The following is a 22,723-nucleotide window of genomic DNA, read 5'->3' as shown; positions in this document are numbered from 1 at the left end:
GCATTTTGCTCAGCGCACAAAACAGGAATGAACCCCGAACACTGACTTAAGATATATGCGGGGGGCGTCAATAAGTGCCAGAGACGAGGAGTGAAATCTCCAGCTTGCTAACCTCATCCTCTTAAGTCATGGGAACCAAAGAAGCCGCCATGTAGCCAGTGTTGTCGACACTGACTGGCAGCAATGGCTCTCCATTGAGGGGTCCCTCAATGAACCCTCTATGAACCAAGCAGGGTTTCCTTCCCGGTCTTACCTGGAGATGCCGCCGGGCATTGAACCCGGGACCTTCTGCATGGAAAGCAGGGGATCTTCCATTGAGCCACGGCCCCTCCCTGGGTACCAGGCCGCCACACATCTGGGGCAAGCCGTCCAAACGTAGCATTGCCCTCTCCTCCTCCGTCCCTTACTCTAAGAACTCAAGCCCCTGTTCCCACTTCAGAGCCGTCTTCCCACCTCCCTCACATCCCTCTTTTCCTGCTGCTGCTCAGGCTTACTTCGCCGATCAGGTACTTGATGGCGCACTTGGCTTCCGGAATGGTGGCGATGCTTTCCCAGCGCTGCTTGGTGCGGTCGCCGGTGTCTGCGTCCAGCAGCTTCTGCTGCAGGTCGGCAATCTGGGCGCTCCTTTGGGAGAAGCAATCACATCAGTCCACGGGATAGTTCTCAGCAGAACAGACAAGGCCATCGAGTCCAACCCCCTGCTCCGTGCAGGAATCCACCCTAAAGCATCCCTGACAGAGGGTTGTCCAGCTGCCTCTTGAAGGCCTCTAGTGTGGGAGAGCCCACAACCTCCCTAGGGAACTGGTTCCATTGTCGTACTGCTCTAACAGTCAGGAAGTTTTTCCTGATGTCCAGCTGGAATCTGGCTTCCTTTCTTTCTACTCTGCCGGAGAATTCCAGGTGTCAGATAGATTCCTGCTCTAATTTTCCCCTATATTTTTTGCCCCTCTAACCAGGGCTGAAAACTTCCTGACTGTTAGAGCAGTACAACAATGGAATCAGTTGCCTGGTGAGGTTGTGGCCTCTCCCACACTAGAGGCCTTCAAGAGGCAGCTGGACAACCATCTGTCAGGGATGCTTGAGGGTGGATTCCTGCATGGAGCAGGGGGTTGGACTCGATGGCCTTGTAGGCCCCTTCCAACTCTGCTATTCTATGAAAAAGACCGTTTGGGGAATAAGGTGGCTGCCTGCTCCCGGTTTGTTTGAGGAGATGAAGCATCAGCGTGCGCTAGGTTCTCCCTTTCCCTATTGACTAGGGAAGTTGCCTCTCCGAAATGTTCTCTTGTTATCACGGAGGACACATGGAACAGCTACTAATGGCTCAGCAAGGATGCTTGTTGTACGGGGGTGTTTTTACAGCCTTGAAGACCCGGAAATGGACCAACGACAAGAGGAAAGGAATCAACAACTTCTGTCAGGAACGCCAAGCTTCTTGTAAATACTTTTAAGCGCACAGAAGGCCCTTGTCACTGGTTTTCCAGGTTACAAATTGCTACTGTGGGGTCCTCACACTTTTTAAAGGTTCGAAGCACAACATTGACATGACTTCGCCTAAACAAGTCCCATTCAGATCAATGGCTTCGGCACCAGAGCATGGGATGGCTCAGTATTATTAGCCCCCCCACAAAAGGCCCATCACACGCCACATGTCGTCCCAAGACCACGTTGCTCCCTCTGCCTCTTCCCAGCATGAAGGTGAAACGGGACGTTGCTATCTCTCCCCGCCTCCCGCTGCCGCCGAAATAGCTACAGCCAGAGCTTCCATGTAAGTGTTTTAGAACAAGCAGGCGAATAGCGTCAAAGATAAAAATCCACAGAATTCCCTTACAACCAAAGTGGATTTTTATCTTTGACAATCGTATGCAGCAAGGATGGAATCTGCTACCAAAAGATGCCAGTGACTTAGAAGGCTATAAAAGGGGATTAGACAAAAATCATGAACTCGACGGGTCTTAAGAGGCCTGCTGGATCAGATGCTAGCGACGTTCTTAACCCTCTGGCTTTACTCTTCTGAAAGTCCAGCGAAACGGCCTTACCTGAGCTCCATCTCTGTTTCCAGGCTCTCGATTTGCTTGGTGATGGAATGGGTGGTTTCCACAGCTTTGTGTGAGAATGTGCGCCTCTGAGAGGAACGGGAGGAGGAGGGAAGAGAAGAAAAATCGGGAGTAAGAACAGACGCTCCCCCAAGAGGAAGGAGTCAGCCCCAATGCATCCATGATCGTCTCCAGGGAGAAAAATCCATGACTTCCCCCTCTTGGCAAACTGAAAGGGGATTATTTTAATTTTTCTTTAGTTCTGGTTACATAGGTCAAGTATTACATCATACATATACATTCAGTTTCGATACAGATTCCCACCTGGATTTAATATTATTTAACGTTAACTTATTTACGATACTTAGTTTCCTTACCACCGCCACCACCACCACCACCCACCTATATTTTTCATAACTATATATGCCGATGGAGGCATTCTCCCATCTTCTTCTTTATTCAAGAAATCAATAAATTTCCTCCACACTCCATCAAATTTGCCTTCGCTTAGTTGTCCTTGCACTGTCCTTAGTTTCTGAGTCAATTTTTCTAAGAGAGCCACCCGCCCTACCCTCTGGTACCAGTTGTCAATATGGAGCCCTTGGCCATCTTTCCAATGCTTGGCTATCAACCATCTAGCCACCAACAGTAAATAGCTGACTAATTTCTTATTTAACAAGTTACTATCTAGTCCTCTCTATAAATTTAACAATGCTAGATGAGAAGACGGGTGAACCCATTGCCCAGTTATTGAGCTAATCTCTTGGAAAACCAATTTCCAGGAAGATATTTGCCTTAGGGTAAGACCACCACATCTGTATATATGTTCCTGTGCCTGAGAGTCCCCTCCAAGGTTCTAGGGATGTTCCTGGGCTCATCATCTATCTATCTATATAAAACGCTTAGGTATATTTCCGTATAGGCTTCAGCTGATACAGGTTGCTAAGCAACAGTAACAGCACGTAACGTCAGCTGCTACAGATTGCTAAGACCCTCGCCTGACTCCTCTGGGCTTTCCAAGGTAATCCTACCCCCTTTCTGCCTCTTCGCTCCCCCCACCCCACAAAGGGGGCAACGCCACGGTCCGGAGCATGAGCGAGGCACAGCCGGGGCCCTTGGTGGCTGGCCGCTTGCCTGCTGCGAGCTGAGGCCCCGGCCTAATCTCATGAGAACTGGGCGGGCGGCCCAAGGCTAACAGGAACCCCGGGGAGAGGGTCCAGATCATGAGGCACGACCAGGGCCCTTGGCGGCTGGGTGGGAGGCCGCTCGCCTGCTGCGAGCTGAGGCCCCGGCCTAATCTCATGCAAGCTGGGCGGGCGGCCCAAGGCTGACAGGAACCCCGGGGAGAGGGGGACACCTGCTCCCCCTCCCCCCGACCTCCCTGCCCCCCAGGTCTGCCAGACGGCGGTGTATCGGCAGCCTCCAAGCAGCCCCTGCGATATTTAATTCACAAACTTTAAGATATGCTGCAACGCCGGGTACAGCTACTTGACATTAATCATGGCGGGGAGACCAGACGAGCCTCTGGAAATCCTGCCTTCAGAGACGGAGGGGAGAAGTCACCCATCCTTTTCTCCTCAAAGGAAGAAAAGCCCAGCCCTGGATGAGAACACAAGCCCTCCTCCTTCGCCTCAGGACTGCATCTGAGCAGGTGCTCACCTTATATTTCGAGGGAAGGTTCTCCCCAGCATCTCGCTTCTCTTTGAGTGACGAGATCTCCTGCGCCAAGGTTTTTCGGTCCTCCAGGAGGTCGTTGAGGTGGCGCCGAGCTTCCTCTATGCTAACGAGAACCTCGACTTCGTTCACCAGCCAGCTCTGGGCAAGGAGGGAAACCAGTTACAGCAAAGGGTCTTCAGGAGGCAGCCAGGTTCCTCCCCCACATGCCCTCCGAAGCCACCTGGGACTGGAGATGTAACATTTCCAGGAATTTTGAACCTAGGGGGGGAAACATTTCCCCCCCCCCGTTTTTTTCCAAGGGAAAATGGAAATTTTGGGGGGGAAATGAAAAAGCACACATGTAATATTAGCACTTTTTACAGATTGAAAGTCACTTTGCTACTTTAGGGACATAAAATGTAATTACGTCCAAATGGGTTTGGCATAAAATTATTACATTTGGTATATTAAAAGTACAGTGTGTATTCAAATAATTGTTACAAATTGAATTTACTTCTTTAAATTTTTTACTTTTGGGGGGTAACAAATGGAGCTACAAGCTCCTGAACTGTTGGGAACACCTGAACTGTGAGGAACCTCTTTGGTTTTGCCAGTTTATGAGGAGCAGGCAAAAAAAATCAATTTAAAAAAACAACAGAAGAACCAACCAACATTAGTAACAAAGAAAATTATGTTTCCACTACTCCTCCAGTGTCAAGACATAAAGTAGCCATGCCCATAAAAAGAACTGAGGAAAAAGGGGGAACCAAGATTCAATAAATATGCATGAAATTTAATCAGACTCATTTTTTGAGCTTATAGCTATCACTATCAGTTTCAATCTCCGCTTCCATGGCAGTGCTGCCCCCTAGAGGCAGAAATGCATCTTGCTCTTGCATTTGAGAGTTATAGTCTCAGTTTGCAACCTAGGACTCGCTTGTCCTCAGTGCACAGAAATTGTAATAATCTGATACTGAACATAGTTTTTAGAAATCATTTGGAGAAGTAAATATCTGAATACCTTGTCTTAAGCATTTTATTCATCAGGCTAAAATAAAACATCCCATAATCCAATTTTTTCTTCATTTTTTTTTCAATTTTTTCGGAAAAAAAATCAAAAAAAGGGCTCTGTGGAGTTTTGGGTTGCGTATTTTTCTGGGCCTTCACTTCTCTACCTGGGACACACCCAGAAAGATGCCATGTATTAACGCGGCCTGCTCCTGCCCCTCCCTCCGCTCCCAGGATAAGGCGGCGATACCGCTGTGAATCTCTTTGCTGCCTACACAGGAACAAGGTTAGAAATAAGCTCCCACCTTCACTCGAGCAGCAATTCCTTCGATGCCGCGGTTTTGGTTCTCTTTCCGTTTGTCAGCAACTTCTCGCTGTTTCTGTAGAGCGTCCTTCAAGCGCTTATTAGCAGCCGCCGCCTAAAAAAGTAGTGTCGAGGTTGGAGTCATAGAATCATAGAATAGCAGAGTTGGAAGGGGCCTACAAGGCCATCAAGTCCAGCCCCCTGCTCAATGCAGGAATCCACCCTAAAGCATCCCTGACAGGTGGTTGTCCAGCTGCCTCTTGAAGGCCTCTAGTGTGGGAGAGCCCACAACCTCCCTAGGTCACTGATTCCATTGTCGTGCTGCTCTAACAATCAGGAAGTTTTTCTTGATGTCCAGCTGGAATCTGGCTTCCTTTAACTTGAGCCCATTATTCCGTGTCCTGCACTCTGAGAGGATTGAGAAGAGATCCTGGCCCTCCTCTGTGTGACAACCTTTTAAGTATTTGAAGAATGCTCTCATGTCTCCCCTCAATCTTCTCTTCTCCAGGCTAAACATGCCCAGTTCGTTCAGTCTCTGAAAGACTGAACGAGAGCTCTCTTCCTCTACGGGCTCTCCCATTGATCTGCAAACTATACAAGACCTTCCTGCAAAGTTAATCATAGAATCATAGAACAGCAGAGTTGGAAGGGGCCTACAAGGCCATCGAGTCCAACCCCCTGCTCAATGCAGGAATCCACCCTACAGCATTCCCTTCCCTAAACCTTGGAAGCACAGGAAGCTGCCTTATACTGAGTCAGAACACTGGTCTATCTAGGACAGTATTGTCAGTACTGGTTGGCAGCAGCTCTCCAGAGTTTCAGACAGGATTTCCCCTCCAGTCCTACTTGGAGATGCCGGGGGTTGAACCTGGGACCTTCTACATGCAAAGCCAGGGCTCTACCACTGAGCTACGGCCCCTTCCCTCAAAATGAAGCCAAGCAAACTCTGTTCAACATAGGTGAATAGATGCACGGAGTTGGAATCTTTGACACAACCCAGCCCACCTTCCACACATCTCTGATTTTCACAACCGCCAGATTCTGATCTTGGAATCCATTCCCTATCTCCGCCCAAAGCATTCCAGGACTCTAATCCCTGGAGACCCCAGAAGGGGGAAGGGAAAGGAAGCCTTGCCCGTGACTCCTCACCTCCTCTGCTTTCCGCCGGAGGACCGTGGCTTGCTTCTGGAAGTCTTGCTCCAGCTTGACCAGTTCGTATTGCCGCTTGCGGTCCTGAAAACGAGACAAGAACAGTAGCGTCTCTCCTTCTCAACACCTTGCCTTCTTCAGCTTGCGTTCGACAAGCAAGATAAAGGTTTCTGTCTAACCATCGCAAGGAGCTGCTGCTGCCTGCACTCAAACCTGGCAAGGCCTGTGATGCACTTTGGTAAAGAGAGGGATAAAATACAAATTATCGGTATTCCAGAAACCTCACCTGGTCATTTGAAATGCTTCGAAAGCAGAATTCATACGATCCAAGTTCAAGGGATCGCTGGAGAATATTCAAGACCAGATGACAATCAAACTCAGTATTTGCCATTCATGGTCCTACTGTACTGTTATTTATTTATTGCATTTTTATACCGCCCAATAGCCAAAGCTCTCTGGGCAGTTCACAAAAATTAAGTAGAAAAGAACTCAGGGGTAGCAAGTGTCATTTCACACTTAATCCTCAAACTGCATTTTTTTTGGGGGGGGGGGAGGGGGTAGAATACCAAGAACACAGGGGGACTCAGGATGGGGGAGCTGTTCCTTCTGAAAAGGAAACCCTGAGATTGAGAAGTGAGTGCAAGGAGCTACCTTATTTCGATTCTAAGACGCACTTTTCCCCCCATATAAACATCTTTAAAAACGGGGTGCGTCTTAGAATCGCAGGTGTGTCTTAGGTGGGTTTTTTTTCTGTTGGTGGTACTGAAATTAGTGTGCGTCTTACAATCGAAGAAATACGGTAGTTTTTTGCATGGCGCAGGCCACAATACGGAGAACCTCTTGAGCTGTGGACACAACAGGCCATCTTGGTTCTCCTTTGACACCAGCTTCTCAATGACAACGCAAAGCCATTTTAGAAACTCCCTCTGGTTTCAAAACCCACCAGTCTTGAAGAATGGCAAAATAAAAAAAGGGGGAACAGCCCCCAAAAGTAGAGCAAACAAAGAAGAAGAAATCTTTCCTGAGCTCTGGAACAGTTTGATCAAAATTAACCTGGCGCATTCCTGGCACAAACCTCTTACTCAGGGGGCACTGTAAAGAATTCAACGTAAGTAATCAACATTTGCGTAAGGTGAGAGAACTTGGTTCCTTGGATCTCAAAGATGCTCTTCTGAAGCTAAACTCACCCGTTCCTTCAGCTGAATAACTTCCTTGTCCTTCTGCAGCTTCCACTGCCTGAATTTCTCAGCATCATCTTTCATCTGACGTATAAGCTGAACACGCTGGCTTTTCATTGCCTATAAGAGCAGTAAAAGAAAAAGAGGAACGGGGTAAGAATTTGCACAGCGTATGGTCTGAACAAACGCTGAGATAAAGACTCTAAGAAGCTCCGTTGTCCCTGTGAAAATATGAAGAATGCCGGGACACAAGTTCAAGTTTTGAGGACTTCAGGAAGTCATCTCTATTTCTAAAGGTTTTGGTGAGAACAGGGGAACTTGAAGGTTTACAGCCCTCCAAATTCTTCAAAAGACTTCTGGCACAGCTTTTGGGAGCCTATTATAGTCTCATTAAAATGCAGATGTTTTAATGAGGCCATTGGGGGCTAGAAATATTTCTAAGCTCTGACAACTGAAGGAGCAAATTTGCAGAATTCCCAATTGTTTTACACAGCAGTTAAGAAACATTAGCCCCATTCAGAAGGCACCTTAAACCAGCCTTCCTCAACCTGGGGTGCTCCAGATGTGCTGGCTGGGGCATTCTGGGAGATGCAGCCCAACACATCTGGAGCGCCCCAGGTTGAGGAAGGCTGCCTTAAACCATGGCTTTAACCATGGTGAAGAAGGCTTTCTGGCTTAACCACCATGGTTAAAGGCATGGTTTAAAGTGTCTTCTGAACACAGCCCAGCTTACTGGCTTAACTGCCGTGGTTAAAGCCGTGGTTTAAGGTGTCTTCTGAATGGGGCCATTATGGTGGACAGAAGCGGAATTCATTGCTTTCCTACTATGTCAAGATTCTTTTTAAAATGCACAGGTGAATGACACGGCTACCGTTAGCCACCAACGCAAGCCCAAACAACGCCAGTCCTGGAAAAGCTTTGACTCTTCCTCCCCTTCCTCCATGATCTCTTTCACTGAAACTCTGGCGTTCTATACCCGGATCTCATGGTTCAGTTTGCACACGGTCTGCGCGCTGGATTCTTTCATCTTCAGAAGCTTCGACTGCTCCTTCAGTTTCTTCTTCAGATCTGTCATTTCCCCCTCCAGCTCCTGGAGCCGCTTCCTACGGCGTTCGCTCAGCCTGGAAGGACACGGTAGCTCCGTCACCAGAAGCTCAAGAGGCCTTCCGGACCAACGGCCTCTTCTCTTTCCCGCAAGCCACTCTCCCGGGCTCCCCGCGAATATGTGCCTCTTACTTTGCTTGGCTGACGTCCTTCTTTGTCAAATGAAGCGCAAGGATCAGGTCTTCTTTCTCCTTCTGCAGTTGGGAAACCTCCCCTTCTAGATCCTTGATGCTGGTCTTGATTTGAAAAACAGAAACACTCACACACAGAGACATTTCTCAGCATCCTTTCATCTGTACTGAAGTTTCGAAACAGGCTGCTAAAAAGCTGTAGCCGGAGGAAATGCCGTTTCATTCCTCAAGGCTGCCTTTCTTCTAACAAAAAGCAGTATGTGGATCCACCCCACCCCACCCCACCCCCCGGATTGCAAAGCACTTGATGTGGCAGCCCACTGTGTGTAACCGTACACCCCTCCCTGGTCAGCAGCCCATTATACCTTGTATTGGCACTGTATGGGCTCCAGCTGGCTGTCGTTCTGGGACATTTTCTTAGCCAGGGCCTCCTTCAGAGCCAGGGCTTCGTTGAGCTCCAGCAACTCTTTCGACATCTGGGCCTGGTGGAGCGCGTGCTGCGTGGCGTATTCCTCAGAGGATCGCTGCGCATCCAGGTCCCCTTCTGAAGCCTGGAAGAGAGTGAACTGTTAACGCAGCCAAGAAACCACGGTCGGGACGGGAGAGGGCGCGCTGCAACTAAAACGAGACCCTGCAGCCGACACAGCAGAAGTCCGTGGTGGCTTTTTCGGCAGCTTCTTCGCTGGACCAAAGGTAGCCAGGTATTCACTGCTTGTCTACTGTTGCCTCCACAGAGCAGGGGTGCACAAGCTTTGGGGCCCCAAGGGCAACATGTGATGCAGGGCTTGGGGATCAAGCACATACACCACCACCGACCCCAGTGTTCCTGTTAAATGTATAAAGCTTAGGCAAGCATTTACAGCCCTCCGTTTTCAAACTATGCCTACAGCTGTGACGGGTGGCAGGTATCAGCGCACCCCTTTGACCCCAATTTGTGGGGCCCCAGAAATTGAGGAGCTGCCTCATTATTTGCTCTTCTGTTCTTTATACGCTGAACCAAGGACCAAATTTTTGGAATCTATTCTGTATCAACTACACTTCAATACCACTTCAGAAAAGATTTTCTATCTCCTGTCTGACACTGACTCTAGGGTAACGCACAAAGTTATCTCTTTTTGCCCTGGCAGCAATGAAAATTCAGGCAAGATTTATTACTGAGATTGCAGTTGACTGTGCTGGAGATGCTGTTATTTAACTACAAATTTTATATTCAAATTATGCTTTTAACTGTATTGAATTTTTTTCTTTTATTATGTATGATCTGTTTGTGATTATATGTAGTATTTTTATATTGTTGTTTCTTCATGGTGTTATCTATTCTGTATGCGAATGGCCTATGGCCTAAGCATTAATAAATGACTACTACTACTGTTAAATGTAATGGGGATGGGTTTAACAGATGTGGTGTATTTGGGTAACGCTGGAGGTGGAACCAGAATTGGACCTCTGCCTCCCTGCAGAACTTGCTATGCGGACCTCTGTACCTAATGCCTACCACAGTAGTTCCAGCAGAAAGACACTCCTCCCTGCAAATCTTATACATCCGTATCTGTTATCTGTAAAGTCCCTTGAAGTTAAAAAGCGGTCTACGCTCCAACAACCCTGTAAGATGTGCTGCTATATTAAGTCCTTGCTGCAAGCGGGGGGAAAGGGCCAAAAGAAAGCTGCTTATCCCAGGTTTGCCAAGGTAAACATAGAGGTAGGACTTGAACCCGGATCCAACCGTTCGCCAAGAGGCCTCTTACTTACAGCACTAGAATCCTGATCAGATGTGTCCATGTCAACACCAGCAGCGTTTTCATTCTGCAGAGGGAACAAGGTTTAGCCTGGCATCATAAAAAGTTCCGGCAACCAGGGGAATCGCTCTTCGCTATTAGAAACCTCACGTATTGCGAACAACCGGCAAGATTTGGCCCAGGATGAAATAGGCTGTTTTCGCCATTCTGAAGCTCTCCAGGAGCCGCTTCAAAGGCGATGACAAGGCACAATGTTTCCAGGAGCCCCCTTCCCCCCCACCCCACCCCAGAAAGTGGGAGAGCAGCAAAGGCAACGGAGCCTGTTAGAGACAGGAACACCCACACTCCCCAAGAAAGCTCTTACGGGCAAATGGGCGATGACTTGCTGCAGGTGGCAAAACAGTTCCACGTGCTCTTTCAACTCCTGGTCCTCCAGAGCATCAAGCAGCCTCTGAAGATCGAGTTTCAAGCTGAAATTCAGTCACACAAGAATGCATTTGTAAGTCTTTTTTTATGCCGTGCAAATCCTTGATTGAGAAAGGGCTCATCGACACCTAAGGGGTCCTTGGGGTTGTCCCGGGACTGCGGAAAAACCGGGAAATCCCGGGTTTCAGTTATCCCAGGAAAAGCCTCTGGTGGTGGCCGGTTGACCCCGGGATCCCCTGTGCGTCATATTTCGAAGCACAGGGACGACCCCGGGATATAGGCATGGTGTGCAAGCGCGTGAGTCATTGCTGACTCCTAGAGGGACGCCTGCTTTCGCTGACATTTTCTTGGCAGACTTTGTAGCGGGGTGGTTCGCCGTTCCCTTCCCCAGTCGCGGTTACCTTTCCCCCAGCAAGCTGGGTACTCATCATTTTACTGATCTGGGAAGGATGGAAGGCTGAGTCGACCTGAGAACCAGCTTCCGCTGGGATCGAACTCAGGCCGTGGGGAGAGTTTCGGCTGCAGTAACTGCCGCTTAACACTCTGCGCCACACGAGACTATAACATGTAGACACGCCCAAAGTCTCATCCTGCCTGACTCCCACTTACAATTACTTATTCCCTCCTCCCCTGCGGACTGTCTTCCTCTGACAGAGCAATGAGGAGCAGCAGAGGCAGCGAGCGATAGGTGGCTATCAGCCACATCATGCAACAAGGCTTGCTTTTTAGCTTATGCTGCCCATTCTCCTGCCCGAGAAAGAGTCCCAAGCAACTCCCGCTCCCGCTCCCCTGTTTTAGATGGATGGCTCCCGCATTTTCAATAGTGAAGCCCGCGCAGCGCAGGTACTCACGCAGCGTGTTGCCGAAGCTCCTCAAGCTTCACGTTGATCTTTTCGTGCTGCTGCTCTCTCTACAGAAAGTGGGTTTATGAAAGATGAGAGCATTTCAGTGGTGCGTTGACAGCAGCGCATGACAAAGCCGCTTTGAGTGCACCTCGAGGGCTGCCTTGCCTAGGAGGTGGCCAAGTGGTAGATTTGGATGCAGCGGGTTCTAGATCAGCCTTCAATACACTCTGCTAAACACCAAGGACTAGCAGCGCGCCTGGCGCCACAAAGCAGACAGAAGCATCTGCACCCGACAGTGTGTGTGGACTCGGAACAAAAAGCCGAAGGAAAAGGTCTCGATAAAGAAGCAGAAGAATCACAGAATCATAGAATAGCAGAGTTGGAAGGGGCCTACAAGGCCATCGAGTCCAACCCCCTGCTCAATGCAGGAATCCACCCTAAAGCATCCCTGACAGAGGGTTGTCCAGCTGCCTCTTGAAGGCCTCTAGTGTGGGAGAGCTCACAACCTCACCAGGCAACTGATTCCATGGTCGTACTGCTCTAACAGTCAGGAAGTTTTTCCTGATGTCCAGCCGGAATCTGGCTTCCTGTAACTTGAGCCCGTTATTCCGTGTCCTGCACTCTGGGAGGATTGAGAAGAGCTCCTGGCCCTCCTCTGGGTGACAACCTTTTAAGTATTTGAAGAGTGCTCTCATGTCTCCCCTCAATCTTCTCTTCTCCAGGCTAAACATGCCCAGTTCTTTCAGTCTCTCTTCATAGGGCTTTGTTTCCAGACCCCTGATCATCCTGGTTGCCCTCCTCTGAACACGCTCCAGCTTGTCTGCGTCCTTCTTGAATTGTGGAGCCCAGAACTGGACGCAATACTCTAGATGAGGCCTAACCAGGGCCGAATAGAGAGGAACCAGGACCTCCCGTGATTTGGAAGCTATACTTCCATGAATGCAGCCCAAAATAGCATTTGCCTTTCTTACAGCCAATTCCCTTTTTATGTGCTTGACATTACCAGGCTTCTATCTTCGCTGCTTCTTTATCGAGGCACTGGTAGGTGAAGGGAATTGGCACCAGTAAGGAGGTAGAAGAAAGAGAGGCAAGCTCTGGCGCGGTGTGTGAATAAACAATGGACGTTTTATTTTTGTAACGATATAAAAACACTCGACGTTTCGGATTCAGAGGAATCCTTCCTCAGGAGCTGTAATAAGAAAGAAGGCGGGCACGCTGCAATACTGCAAACACGGTTCGCTTGATGGAAAAGCCTCGCACAACCCAGAATTTTTTTTTAGTTCTGATAGCAGGAAATACAACAAACGCTGAGGCTTTTCCACCAAGCGAACTGTGTTTGCAGTATTGCAGCTTTTTTCTTATTACAGCTCCTGAGGAAGGATTCTTCTGATTCCGAAACGTCGAGCGTTTTTATATCATTACAAAAATAAAACGTCCTTTGTTTATTCACACACCGCGCCAGAGCTCGCCTCTCTTTCTTCTACCTCGTTGCTGGTGCCAATTCCCTTCACCTACCAGTGCCTCGATAAAGACGCAGCGACGACAGAAACCTGGCAATGTCCAGCACATAAAAAACAGCGAGGAAACTTAATATTTCCCCCCTGAATCCATGAACAAGGCTAACCCCTAAAAATACATATTCCTCTGTAAAAAGATGATTTAGAAAAGACAGAAGTTTGTGACGCTGGCTGCGTTTTTGGCAACAGAACAGCCCCCTCCTGCTTTAGCTGTCAACTGGCAGGAAGGAAGTCATGCCAAAGCCCGGATAGATGGCTTTTCCCCTATCTGTGGTCTTACCACAATGATCCTTTCCAGCATCTGGGCGATCTGACCCGCTGCTTCGCTCAGGCTGCGGCTTAGCTTCTCATTCTCCTCCTTGAGGGAGTAGTTTCTCTCCATCAGAGACTGCAAGTTATTCGAAGGCTCACCACTGAAATTAAGCAGAAAGCGTATTTGTTAGAAGTTGCCCTCATCCACACGAAAATTGATCAGTGACTCTAGAACAAAGAATGAAGCTGGATTCCTGAAAGAAGATCCTGGGAAGCGGGAAAGATGCTACTAGTTCTCTCCCTTATTCTCCTAACTATAGGGTACCCTACTAACTATAGAATATATGCAAGGCAGGACTCCTGTGGGATCTACAGTAACCAGCAAGCACAATCTTTTAGCCTGGGCAAGAGGCCCTGCTCTCCTCCCAACTTCAAAAGGAAGGAATGGGCTCTCCCTGAGCCTCAGACACACCAGGAAAGTGGCAAATCATCTTCCTGCTTTCTGAGTCTCTCCAAAGGGCAAGACGCTCGCTCCTGTACCCAGTCCAGAACTGGAAAGGAGGCTGCCACCTTTGTCCAGTGTGCACTGGGCCTTGGAAGCATTGGGATTGCCTCCAAAGGTCGGCGTAACATCAGAGAAAAGAGTCCCACCCCGTTCTTTCTGCATAGAGAAGGTCTTAAAACACTTGTGCAAATTCCAGCTGTCTACCAAGGCAGCTCTGGACTATTCCTTTCTGCTTAGCACTCTTTATGAAGAGAGAAAGCTCCTGCATGGAGTGTGGATAATCTGAACCACACTGATAGGACAGCAATGACGGCAGAAGACAGAATCAGATGCAGGCCACTGAAATGAGTGGGTCAGCTTACAAGGAGCTACAGAAGAAGGGAAGCCGCCACGGCTCAAGCAGAGAACAACAGGTGTGGGTCTTTGAAGCAGGTGTTGTTGTTTTAGTGAATGGGAACTTGGCAAAAGGCAAGACACAAACAAATACAAAGTAGCAGGCCAGAAGCAAGAGAAGCTTGAAAAAATGCAAGCCATGAGTAGCGTGGCATCATTGGGACTATTTCTACCCAGAGGTGGCTATCATTTAGATTTACGAGTTTGGGATCTACATCCCGCTGACAAAATTCAAACTCAAGCAGCATTTGGATGTTTATCTTGACCTTCGGGAATATTTAAAACAAGTTCCTGTCCTATTTAGGACTCTGTTTTCTAATAACACCCTCTCAGTACAAACCCTGAGGGCCAAACGAAGCCTTTTACATTCTAGTCTGCACTGGCTACAACCTTGTAGAGAATTTTGCTGCAAATCTGGCCAATGTAAGTATTGGTGCAATCAAGTTCACAGAAAGGAAAGAGAACAGGACTTCTTCTTTTTTAAAACACCACTGAAAAGGTAACATCACAGCCCAAAAAGCCACCCCCAAGCCAAGAGGTGTTGTTGACTGGCATCCCTCACCCAATAGACACTGGAAGCGTCCCTCCGTGAGCCTGCAGCAATAAGACCTGTAGCTCTTGGACCTGGGAGAGAGAGAAAGTGGTTACTTTTAATTTTGTGTCTTGCTGTTTCTAAAAAGTCTAAGGAAATTAAGTGTGTGATTCTGTGGCAGCTGTTTCAGTAAGCATCTAGGGCAGTGGTTCTCAACCTTTTTTGCTCCATTCCCCCCCTTTCACCATTGTTCAGAATATAATTCCCCCCTTCCCAAGATAGTCTAACTCAAAAGGTGCATTCCAAATAATATGCATATAATATTGAAAATCTTTTATTTTTCTATATTAGTCCCATTTAAAGGGGCGACGCAAAGCATGGCCCCTTTTACATTCTCAGCTCCCATGCTTTGCGTCGTCCCTTTAAATGGGAAGCTTGAAACTTCTAGGATTGCGAGGGAGGGAGGGAAAAGAGAGCAAAGGCCTGGCTTTTGCAGACGTCATGACACTTTTCTGGGACGTTTTTAATAACTTGTGTAGGAAGACATAATCTACAGGACATCATACTTTGCTGAATAGTCGTCCCAATTCCCCCCCCCCCCCGCCCGGAACCCTAAAATTTCCCCCTTGTTCAGAACCCATGGCCTAGGGCAGAGCTTTCCAAACTGTGTGTCGCGACGCGTTAATGTGTCAGCTGCCGTGTGTAGGTGTGTCACACGAACGTAACGAGAAACCTCTGAGCCTATGTGAAATAAGCAATACCAACTTGCATGCATTTTTACGCAGCAAAGGTGCCGATTAGTATGGTGCACTAGTATATTCCCCTTCCGCCGTATCCGTGCATGCACACCACGGTCGAGGGATCATACAGGTACTACGCATGCGCAGTATGCATAATCGGGTCGAAACAGCTGATTCCGCATCACTTCCAGTGACGCGGCTACACCTGAAGTGATGCATTTGAGAAATTCCATGGGTCCAGTTTTTTGATAGAACACCGTCTCAACCGCCGCTCGACAAAATTGGTTCAATGTGAAAAGTCTTGGAAATGTATGTTATTATCTTGCACATCATATATTTTTAAAAATATAAATGAAAGGTTTTCATGAGATATGTTGGGTCCCCATACATTTCGTTATTACAATTTATGTACCGGTATGTGTCCGCATCTCTCATAAGGGGTTAGTTTAACCTCCGGTTTGCTAGTAAAACTGAATTACTGTGTCGCGAAATGATGCATGTCTAAAAAGCATGTCACCCACATGGAACGTTTGGAAAGCTCTGGCCTAGGGTAATGATCAGATACTGAAGCCAGGCACATCCCTACAGCCTGGTCTTCTGCCCCACCCCCCGCCCAGGGACACGCTGAGCATTGAGTACCTGCAGCCTTAACCGGCTGATTTCTGCAGCCTGGGGGTCAATATTCACGATCGGTTTGTTCTTTATCTTCCTGGCCCTGTCGGCATAGCGAAGGGTGTTCAAAGTCTCTTCAAGGTTGGAATCTGCTGGGCTCACGCAGGCAATCATAAGGGTGTGGCTATTGCCCCCCAAAGAATCTGAAGAATGAAACAAAAGAAGGACACCCCTGTTCAGGCTAGGAAAAGAGAGAAACACTTCGTAACATTGGAGCGGGTTTTCAGAGGCACTAGATGGTCTCCAGTGGGCTTCGTGTTCCGCTCTTTACCTTGCAAGAGGCGCGTCAGCTTGGAGTCCCTATAAGGAACAAAGTTGCCCTTTTTGGTTTCGTCCCCAAGCGCGCTGATGACATTTCCCAGGCAGAGGAGTCCTTTGTTGATGTTGATCCCTACACACACAATCAAATAGATGGAAGGGGGAGAAATAGAAGATTTCAGGCAAAACGACTTCGCTTTTCATCATCAGAAAACAAAAGCCTGGAGAAAAACGCAGTGAAATATTCAACCCCCAAAAGAAGCAGCACTGGACATTCACAAAAGCACTTCCGCTAAATGCTAGGAGGGCCATGTAAACAGCCTTAGGCACACCACCTGAACAGCTGTTTTCGTGGCTATGAGTCAAAAACAAGGACTATTCCTCTGTAGAAGTTAGGCCTTCCAAAACTCAAGAGCTAACTGTCCCCAGAAGTTCCACTATCAAGACAACAAATCCATGTTGTTTTCTGAAATGAATTCCAGTTACCTTCCCGGAGACGATCACCTTCTGCTTTGGTCTTCTTTTGCCTTTCAGAACCAGCAAGGTCTACGAGATGCAATTTGGAATGAAAGCTGGTGTTCCTAAACCAGAAATAAGAGTTTCATTCACAATACTGTGAATATAAAAGGTTGAGGCTGTATAACAATAACCATTCTCTTCCCCCAAGCAGTTCGGTCTAAAGGTGCTTAAACACACACACACACACACACTCCAGATCAGGGAACTGAACTCTTTGGCTTACATGTCACTTTTGCTTTTCTGTTCAATGGACATGGTGAAGATTGCATGAGAGCGTGACGACTGGGTGTTCATCGCTGTAGCAGCCACCGTTCGGGAGTTGTTCCCCTGCTCCAGGCAGAAGACAGTTTCTTGGGCGCTAACCACCACATGTTCCGTTAGCCCCACAATCTGGATTAAGTGAAGAGGAGAGGAGAGAGGTTTACCTTCCCTTGAGACTCACTGTTCCTTTACTGAACCTCTTAAAATCCTCCCAGGCTTATAGTTTGTCCAAGTCCTTGGATAGCTGTTTCTCTGTACAAATGTAAGCAAGACCGCCTGGATGAATCCTACAGCCTTACTAGTCTGCTTTAAAGCTCCTGGTGTCGGTAGCCAGGTTTAGAGAAATGCTTCCCCACACTAGTCATCATATGGCGGGTTTCCTTTGAGATGGAGGCAGAAGAGGGAAACATTTTTCTTCCTCTCTCAGAATACTAGAACCCAGGGTCATCCCAAGAAGCTGATTGGTGGGAGATCCAGGACAAATAAAAGGAAGGTCTTCTTCACACAGCGCGCAGTTAAATTATGGAACTTGCTACCACAAGATGTAGTGATGGCCACCCATTTGGATGGCTTTAAAAGGGGTTGGATAAATTCCTGGAGGCGAAGGCTATCCATGGCTACTAGCCCTGATGGTTGTGTGCTATCTCCAGTATTCGAGGCAGTAAGCCTGTGTGCACCAGTGGCTGGGGAACATGGGTGGGAGGGTGCTGTTGCACCATGTCCTGCTTTGTTGGTCCCTGGCCGACGGCTGGTTGGCCCCTGTGTGAACAGAATGTTGGTCTAGATGGACCCTTGGTCTGTTTCAGCATCAGGGCTCTTTTGATGTTCTTAAGAGTGTCTAGGTTAATTTAGCTGTTCAATCTGCCCAGCAATGCAGGAAACCGAAGGAGAGACCCTTCTCTATAGGGAGAAGAGCAAGGTAGCTAAGATGAAATCTAGCCAGCTCAGCAGTCAACCTGGTCCCTCTATTCCCACTTCATGAGTTTCTTGGGCCAAAACAAAGGACATACATTTTTAAACAAGTATTTTAAACAGATTCCTTTCGTTATGAAACCTCCTACCCCCGCAAACCAGTTGGAGGATAGCATCACAGAATGAGGCAAATTCATTTAACACCGCCAGCCTTACTTCTATGACATGCTGCAACCTATTCCCCAAGAAGAGCAAACAGAGAAATCCACCTTTATGCCTTCCTTGGGGTCTTCGCGGATGCTGATCTGAGATGTCCGCTCTTTGGCTGGTGCCAAGAGGTCCAAGATGTCCTCATTGTAGATCTGACGATATCGGAAGAGAAACATAGATCACAAAAATCCAAACAACAAAAGAGGCAGCGTACAAAGAACAAGAGAAGGATAACGGTTAGGCTGAACTAAAATAACAACAACAACAACAACATAAAAAACCTGCCCAAAAGGAAGGCTGTAAACTTACACACACTCATATGATTACCTAGTTACCTAGGTAACTAGGTAATCATACTAGGTAATCTATCAGTTACCTAGGGAGGTTGTGGGCTCTCCCACACTAGAGGCCTTCAAGAGGCAGCTGGACAACCACCTGTCAGGGATGCTTTAGGGTGGATTCCTGCATTGAGCAGGGGGTTGGACTCGATGGCCTTGTAGGCCCCTTCCAACTCTACTATTCTTTGATTCTCTGAGAGCAAAGCCCCACTGAGGACAATGGGGTTTATTTCTAAGCTAACAGGCATAGGGCGAGTGCAGAAGCCTCTTTGACAGTCCTGCCCTAAAGCACCTAGAAGTTGTAGCTTTGCAATGGGGATCAGAACGCAGTGGGGCTCAGCATCCCAACCTATAGGGAGCTGGGAAAACTAACCACTCAGCACTGTCACTTTATGCGCCCCGAGGGGAAAACCCAGAAACATTCCTTCAGCAATGTATTACGCTGATATAGAGCGTACATTAAAGCTTTTAAGTGTAGCCCAAAAGTACGGTTGGCACACTGGCCATTTGCCTGCCTGCTTAACACAATCCCCTTTAAAAATTGACTTTAAATAATATAATGCTGTTACTTTGCTTCGATTTAATTAATTATTCACCATCTTTTTAAGTGTAAGCTCCCTTGGTGCTCCAGCATAAAAGCAAAAGAGAACCAGCTGCATTGATAGAAATCTTACCTAATAGTAAAATGTATGGGTTTTTTTTTTAAAAAAAATCCTTGTTTCAGAGTAACAGTTAACTAGTCTGCTTTGGTAATTAGGATAAGTGCCAAAGTACTTTTGTTCTGTTCTAATAAAGGCAATGCTTTAAAAATACTTGACTAGTCTATTGATCTAATCTTTTGGGATTGCTTCAAACGGCCAACACGACCCAGAGGCACCTGACCTCAGCCATAACCAAACTCCTACCAATTATGACCCTATAGCAGGGGTGGGGAACGTGAGGCCCTCCAAATGTTGTTGGACTACAACTCCCATCAGCCTTAACATAGCCAACAGTGAGGGATGATGGGAGTCTCAGTCCAAGAACATCCTCAGGGCCATGTGTTCCCCACCTCTGGATTTCAAAGTGCTGAATAACCAGATTCCTGACTCAATACAGCAACCGTTCTCTTACAGGATTATTGAGGGCATAAACAGGTCCTACCTCTAAATAGGAGACTGTCAAGGAAAACTGCCACTCCATCTTCTCCTTCATTTCTTCGAAGAGAAGATTTATCACCCGGGGGATGACGCCGACGGCGGGATCATTCTCTTGGTCAGCTGTGTAGGCCCCACCCATGGAATACGTCTTCCCGGACCCCGTCTGCCCATAGGCCAAAACGGTAGCATTGTACCCTAGGCAATTAAGACCAAGCAAGCGTCATCTGTATGAGTGTAACTGCTCCTGAAAACCACATACGTGAGCAAGGACAAGCAAGAGGAGAATGCCCGTTCTCACAGTGATCAATTTTAGATGCACCAGTCCCAATTGGTATATTGCCAGAACCACAGTATTGGCACCTTGCTAACATATTGCTAATTTTATATTTGGAGGGAAAGAAAGGCTATCTTTATTTTTTATTCCCTGCTACAACAAGCAGGAGGTCTTCATAATCCCAAGGCATGTGCTCCAAAGGCCCAAGAAACACCAACCCTCTGTGTGTGTGTGTGTGTGTGTGTGTGTGTGTGCGCGCGCATGTGAAGCAGGTTTGGGTTTAAATGCCTGGCTGGGAAACCGCCTGGGGGGCCACCACCCCCTCTATATACGCTTTGAGTTCCATGATGAAAGAAAAATGGGATGTTAAAGAACTAAGCAGGGCTGCAAAGTAAAAAGTACTAACAGTTAGATATAAAATAAATATCTAAAACGATGCCCTGAATTAATAGGGCAGTAATTACTATTATTTTATGATTAAGTTATGATTTAGAAACATAATTTTAAACTGCACCATCTAAAGGGGGCATTCTTCTTTTTCTCTCACAAATAAGGGCATGCCACTTCTTAAAAGATGCCTCAGAAAACAAATACCTGGAGCACCTAAAAATAGTTTGCTAAAGAACTGATTCTTTTTTAACCATAAAAGGCAAATTTACTCAACCAAGTAGCTGATTAAAAATCCCTTTAATTCACATTTGCATCCCAAGTGTGCACGAAAACTGACCCCTAGTAACTCAGTAGTTCTACAGTAGTCTTCCCCAAACGACTGTCCTCCAGGTGTGCTGGAAATAGCTTCAGCCCACAGCATCTGAAGGGCATCGGGCTGAGGAAGGCGGAGAGAGCTAATTTCAAGCAAGCAGGACCTCTTGAAATAGGGAAACTGAGCCATCCACCTACTGAAAATGCCCCCCGCCAAACGTTCCGCCTCTACAGACTCTCACCTTTGAAAACGCCCCTTACAAGGGGAGCAACGCAGGAATTGAACACCTCTTCTTGCTCTGCTGAGGGGTCGAAAACGTAATCGTACGTGAACGGTTTGTCCTTTCCTAGAACTACCTGTGAGACAGGAGGGAGGGAAGGAAGGAGGGCTACTGCTTTGCCTTTTGCATCAACAACTCTTCAGGCGTCTCATTTGTAGCCGTGTGAATCTCCCGTAACTACAAGGCTAGCCACCTTATTTCAGAGCGAGTTAAAGCACACAGAAGCTCCCCAGATGCAAAAGGAGGCTCACCTGCTGTTCCCCAGGGACAAAAGACAAGCACATCTGGCAGCCCTCGGCACGTTCTTTGGGAACAAGCGGGCGGCACCTCAGTGCCACCCTCACAGGGATTACCCTGGTGTCTTCTTTCGACATTATATATCACTGTCTTCCTAAAAGGAAAAAAAGGAAGTCACGGAACATTATTTCATGGGAAAACACCACCAGCCACATTCTGCAGCAAGCGTCAGCTTCTAAACCCAGCATAACCATCAGTCAGCCATACAACTGGGAAAACATCTCTGGCTTCAATCGTATGAGCTACCATGCCCAAGGAACTTTGGTGACTGCTAACAGGGTTTTTCATGATACAAACAACAGATTAAAATAACAAACTAGTGTTGTGTAACTGGGCCTTCTTATAAGCAATACTGAGCCACATTGGAACAAAAAAAGAGAGCAAAATACGGATTAGTAGCCAAGACTGCTATCACACGCATAGGTACTTGTTTAGGAATACGTCTTATTGAACTCAGTGGGTCTTAACATAAGAACAGACCAAGGGCCCATCGGCTCATGGGTTCTGTTCACAGTGGCCAACCAGCTGCCTCTGGGGGAAGCTCAGAAGTAGGATGTGAGTGCAATAGGACTCCTGCTCCCACAAACTGGTGTGCAGAGGCACAGTGCCTCTGACACTGGAGGTAGCATATAGCCATCAGGACTAGTAGCCATGGATATAGCCGTCTCCTCTAGAAATCTGTCTAATCTCCTTTTAAATCCATCCATTCCTTTTATCCTTCCTGAATCTCCCACCCACCCGCTTCATGGGATGACCCTGGGTTCTAGTATTATGAGAGAGAGAGAAAAATGTTTCCCTGTCCACTTTCTCCCACACCATGCATAATTGCATGTGAACCAACTCTGGGGCAGTCCCCCATTGAAGACGCAGTGGGAGAAGAGACACAATGGTCTAGAGAAAGATGAAGCCATCTTGGGCAGGTGAAGCCTGTGATGAAATGATAAATGGCGTTATTCTTTATAGGTGGATATTTAAGTGTTTGGTTCAGGTTTGGATTTGCTGTGGCCAATTCTTTTATTTTCAGGAAATGGTAAGTAAGTGGGAGGGGGGAGTTAGAATGGTGAGCAGTGTGAATGGTGTCGTCTGATTGGTTGGTTGATTTCAATGGAGAGAGAGGACAAGGAGAGGACAGTTTGTTAAAATCAGGGAGTTAAAGTGGGAGTTAGAGGAGTCAGGGTTAAGGAGTTAGTAAGCGTAGGAGTGAGTGAGGTTAAGTAGAAGCTTGTTTCAAGATAGTATTAAGAAAGTGGGATTATAGGATTTGGAGGTGGTTAGGATTCCCTGGGAGGCTGAGGGAGGTAAATGTATGTGGGGATAAAGTAGAATTTTAAAGTGTCATTTAAAATCTTTT

The 22,723-nt window shown here is 47.4% G+C and overlaps 1 protein-coding gene across 1 annotated transcript in view; it reads right to left on the bottom strand.

Moving 5' to 3' along the window:
• KIF4A (kinesin family member 4A) overlaps positions 1-21,449 on the bottom strand; it is a 31,857-nt gene extending 10,408 nt beyond the window's left edge. The window contains exons 1-22 of the mRNA XM_063138409.1: positions 21,327-21,449; positions 21,037-21,151; positions 19,823-20,013; positions 18,401-18,493; positions 17,182-17,348; positions 16,926-17,020; positions 16,453-16,572; positions 16,149-16,324; positions 14,800-14,861; positions 13,368-13,500; positions 11,577-11,635; positions 10,664-10,769; positions 10,313-10,366; positions 8,929-9,114; positions 8,565-8,668; positions 8,305-8,449; positions 7,338-7,448; positions 6,151-6,234; positions 5,003-5,116; positions 3,693-3,848; positions 2,037-2,122; positions 495-624 (exon numbers count right to left, since the gene is read on the bottom strand). Of these exons, the coding sequence (XP_062994479.1) occupies positions 495-624; positions 2,037-2,122; positions 3,693-3,848; positions 5,003-5,116; positions 6,151-6,234; positions 7,338-7,448; positions 8,305-8,449; positions 8,565-8,668; positions 8,929-9,114; positions 10,313-10,366; positions 10,664-10,769; positions 11,577-11,635; positions 13,368-13,500; positions 14,800-14,861; positions 16,149-16,324; positions 16,453-16,572; positions 16,926-17,020; positions 17,182-17,348; positions 18,401-18,493; positions 19,823-20,013; positions 21,037-21,151; positions 21,327-21,449 (2,610 nt within the window). The remainder of the gene's footprint in view (positions 1-494; positions 625-2,036; positions 2,123-3,692; positions 3,849-5,002; positions 5,117-6,150; positions 6,235-7,337; positions 7,449-8,304; positions 8,450-8,564; positions 8,669-8,928; positions 9,115-10,312; positions 10,367-10,663; positions 10,770-11,576; positions 11,636-13,367; positions 13,501-14,799; positions 14,862-16,148; positions 16,325-16,452; positions 16,573-16,925; positions 17,021-17,181; positions 17,349-18,400; positions 18,494-19,822; positions 20,014-21,036; positions 21,152-21,326) is intronic.
• Between the last annotated feature and the right edge of the window lie 1,274 nt (positions 21,450-22,723).

Source organism: Elgaria multicarinata, chromosome 11, assembly GCF_023053635.1.
Source record: "Elgaria multicarinata webbii isolate HBS135686 ecotype San Diego chromosome 11, rElgMul1.1.pri, whole genome shotgun sequence".
NCBI classification, from domain to species: domain Eukaryota; kingdom Metazoa; phylum Chordata; class Lepidosauria; order Squamata; family Anguidae; genus Elgaria; species Elgaria multicarinata.
Note: the sequence above shows the minus strand (reverse complement) of the source record. Positions and strands in the feature narration are given on the sequence as shown.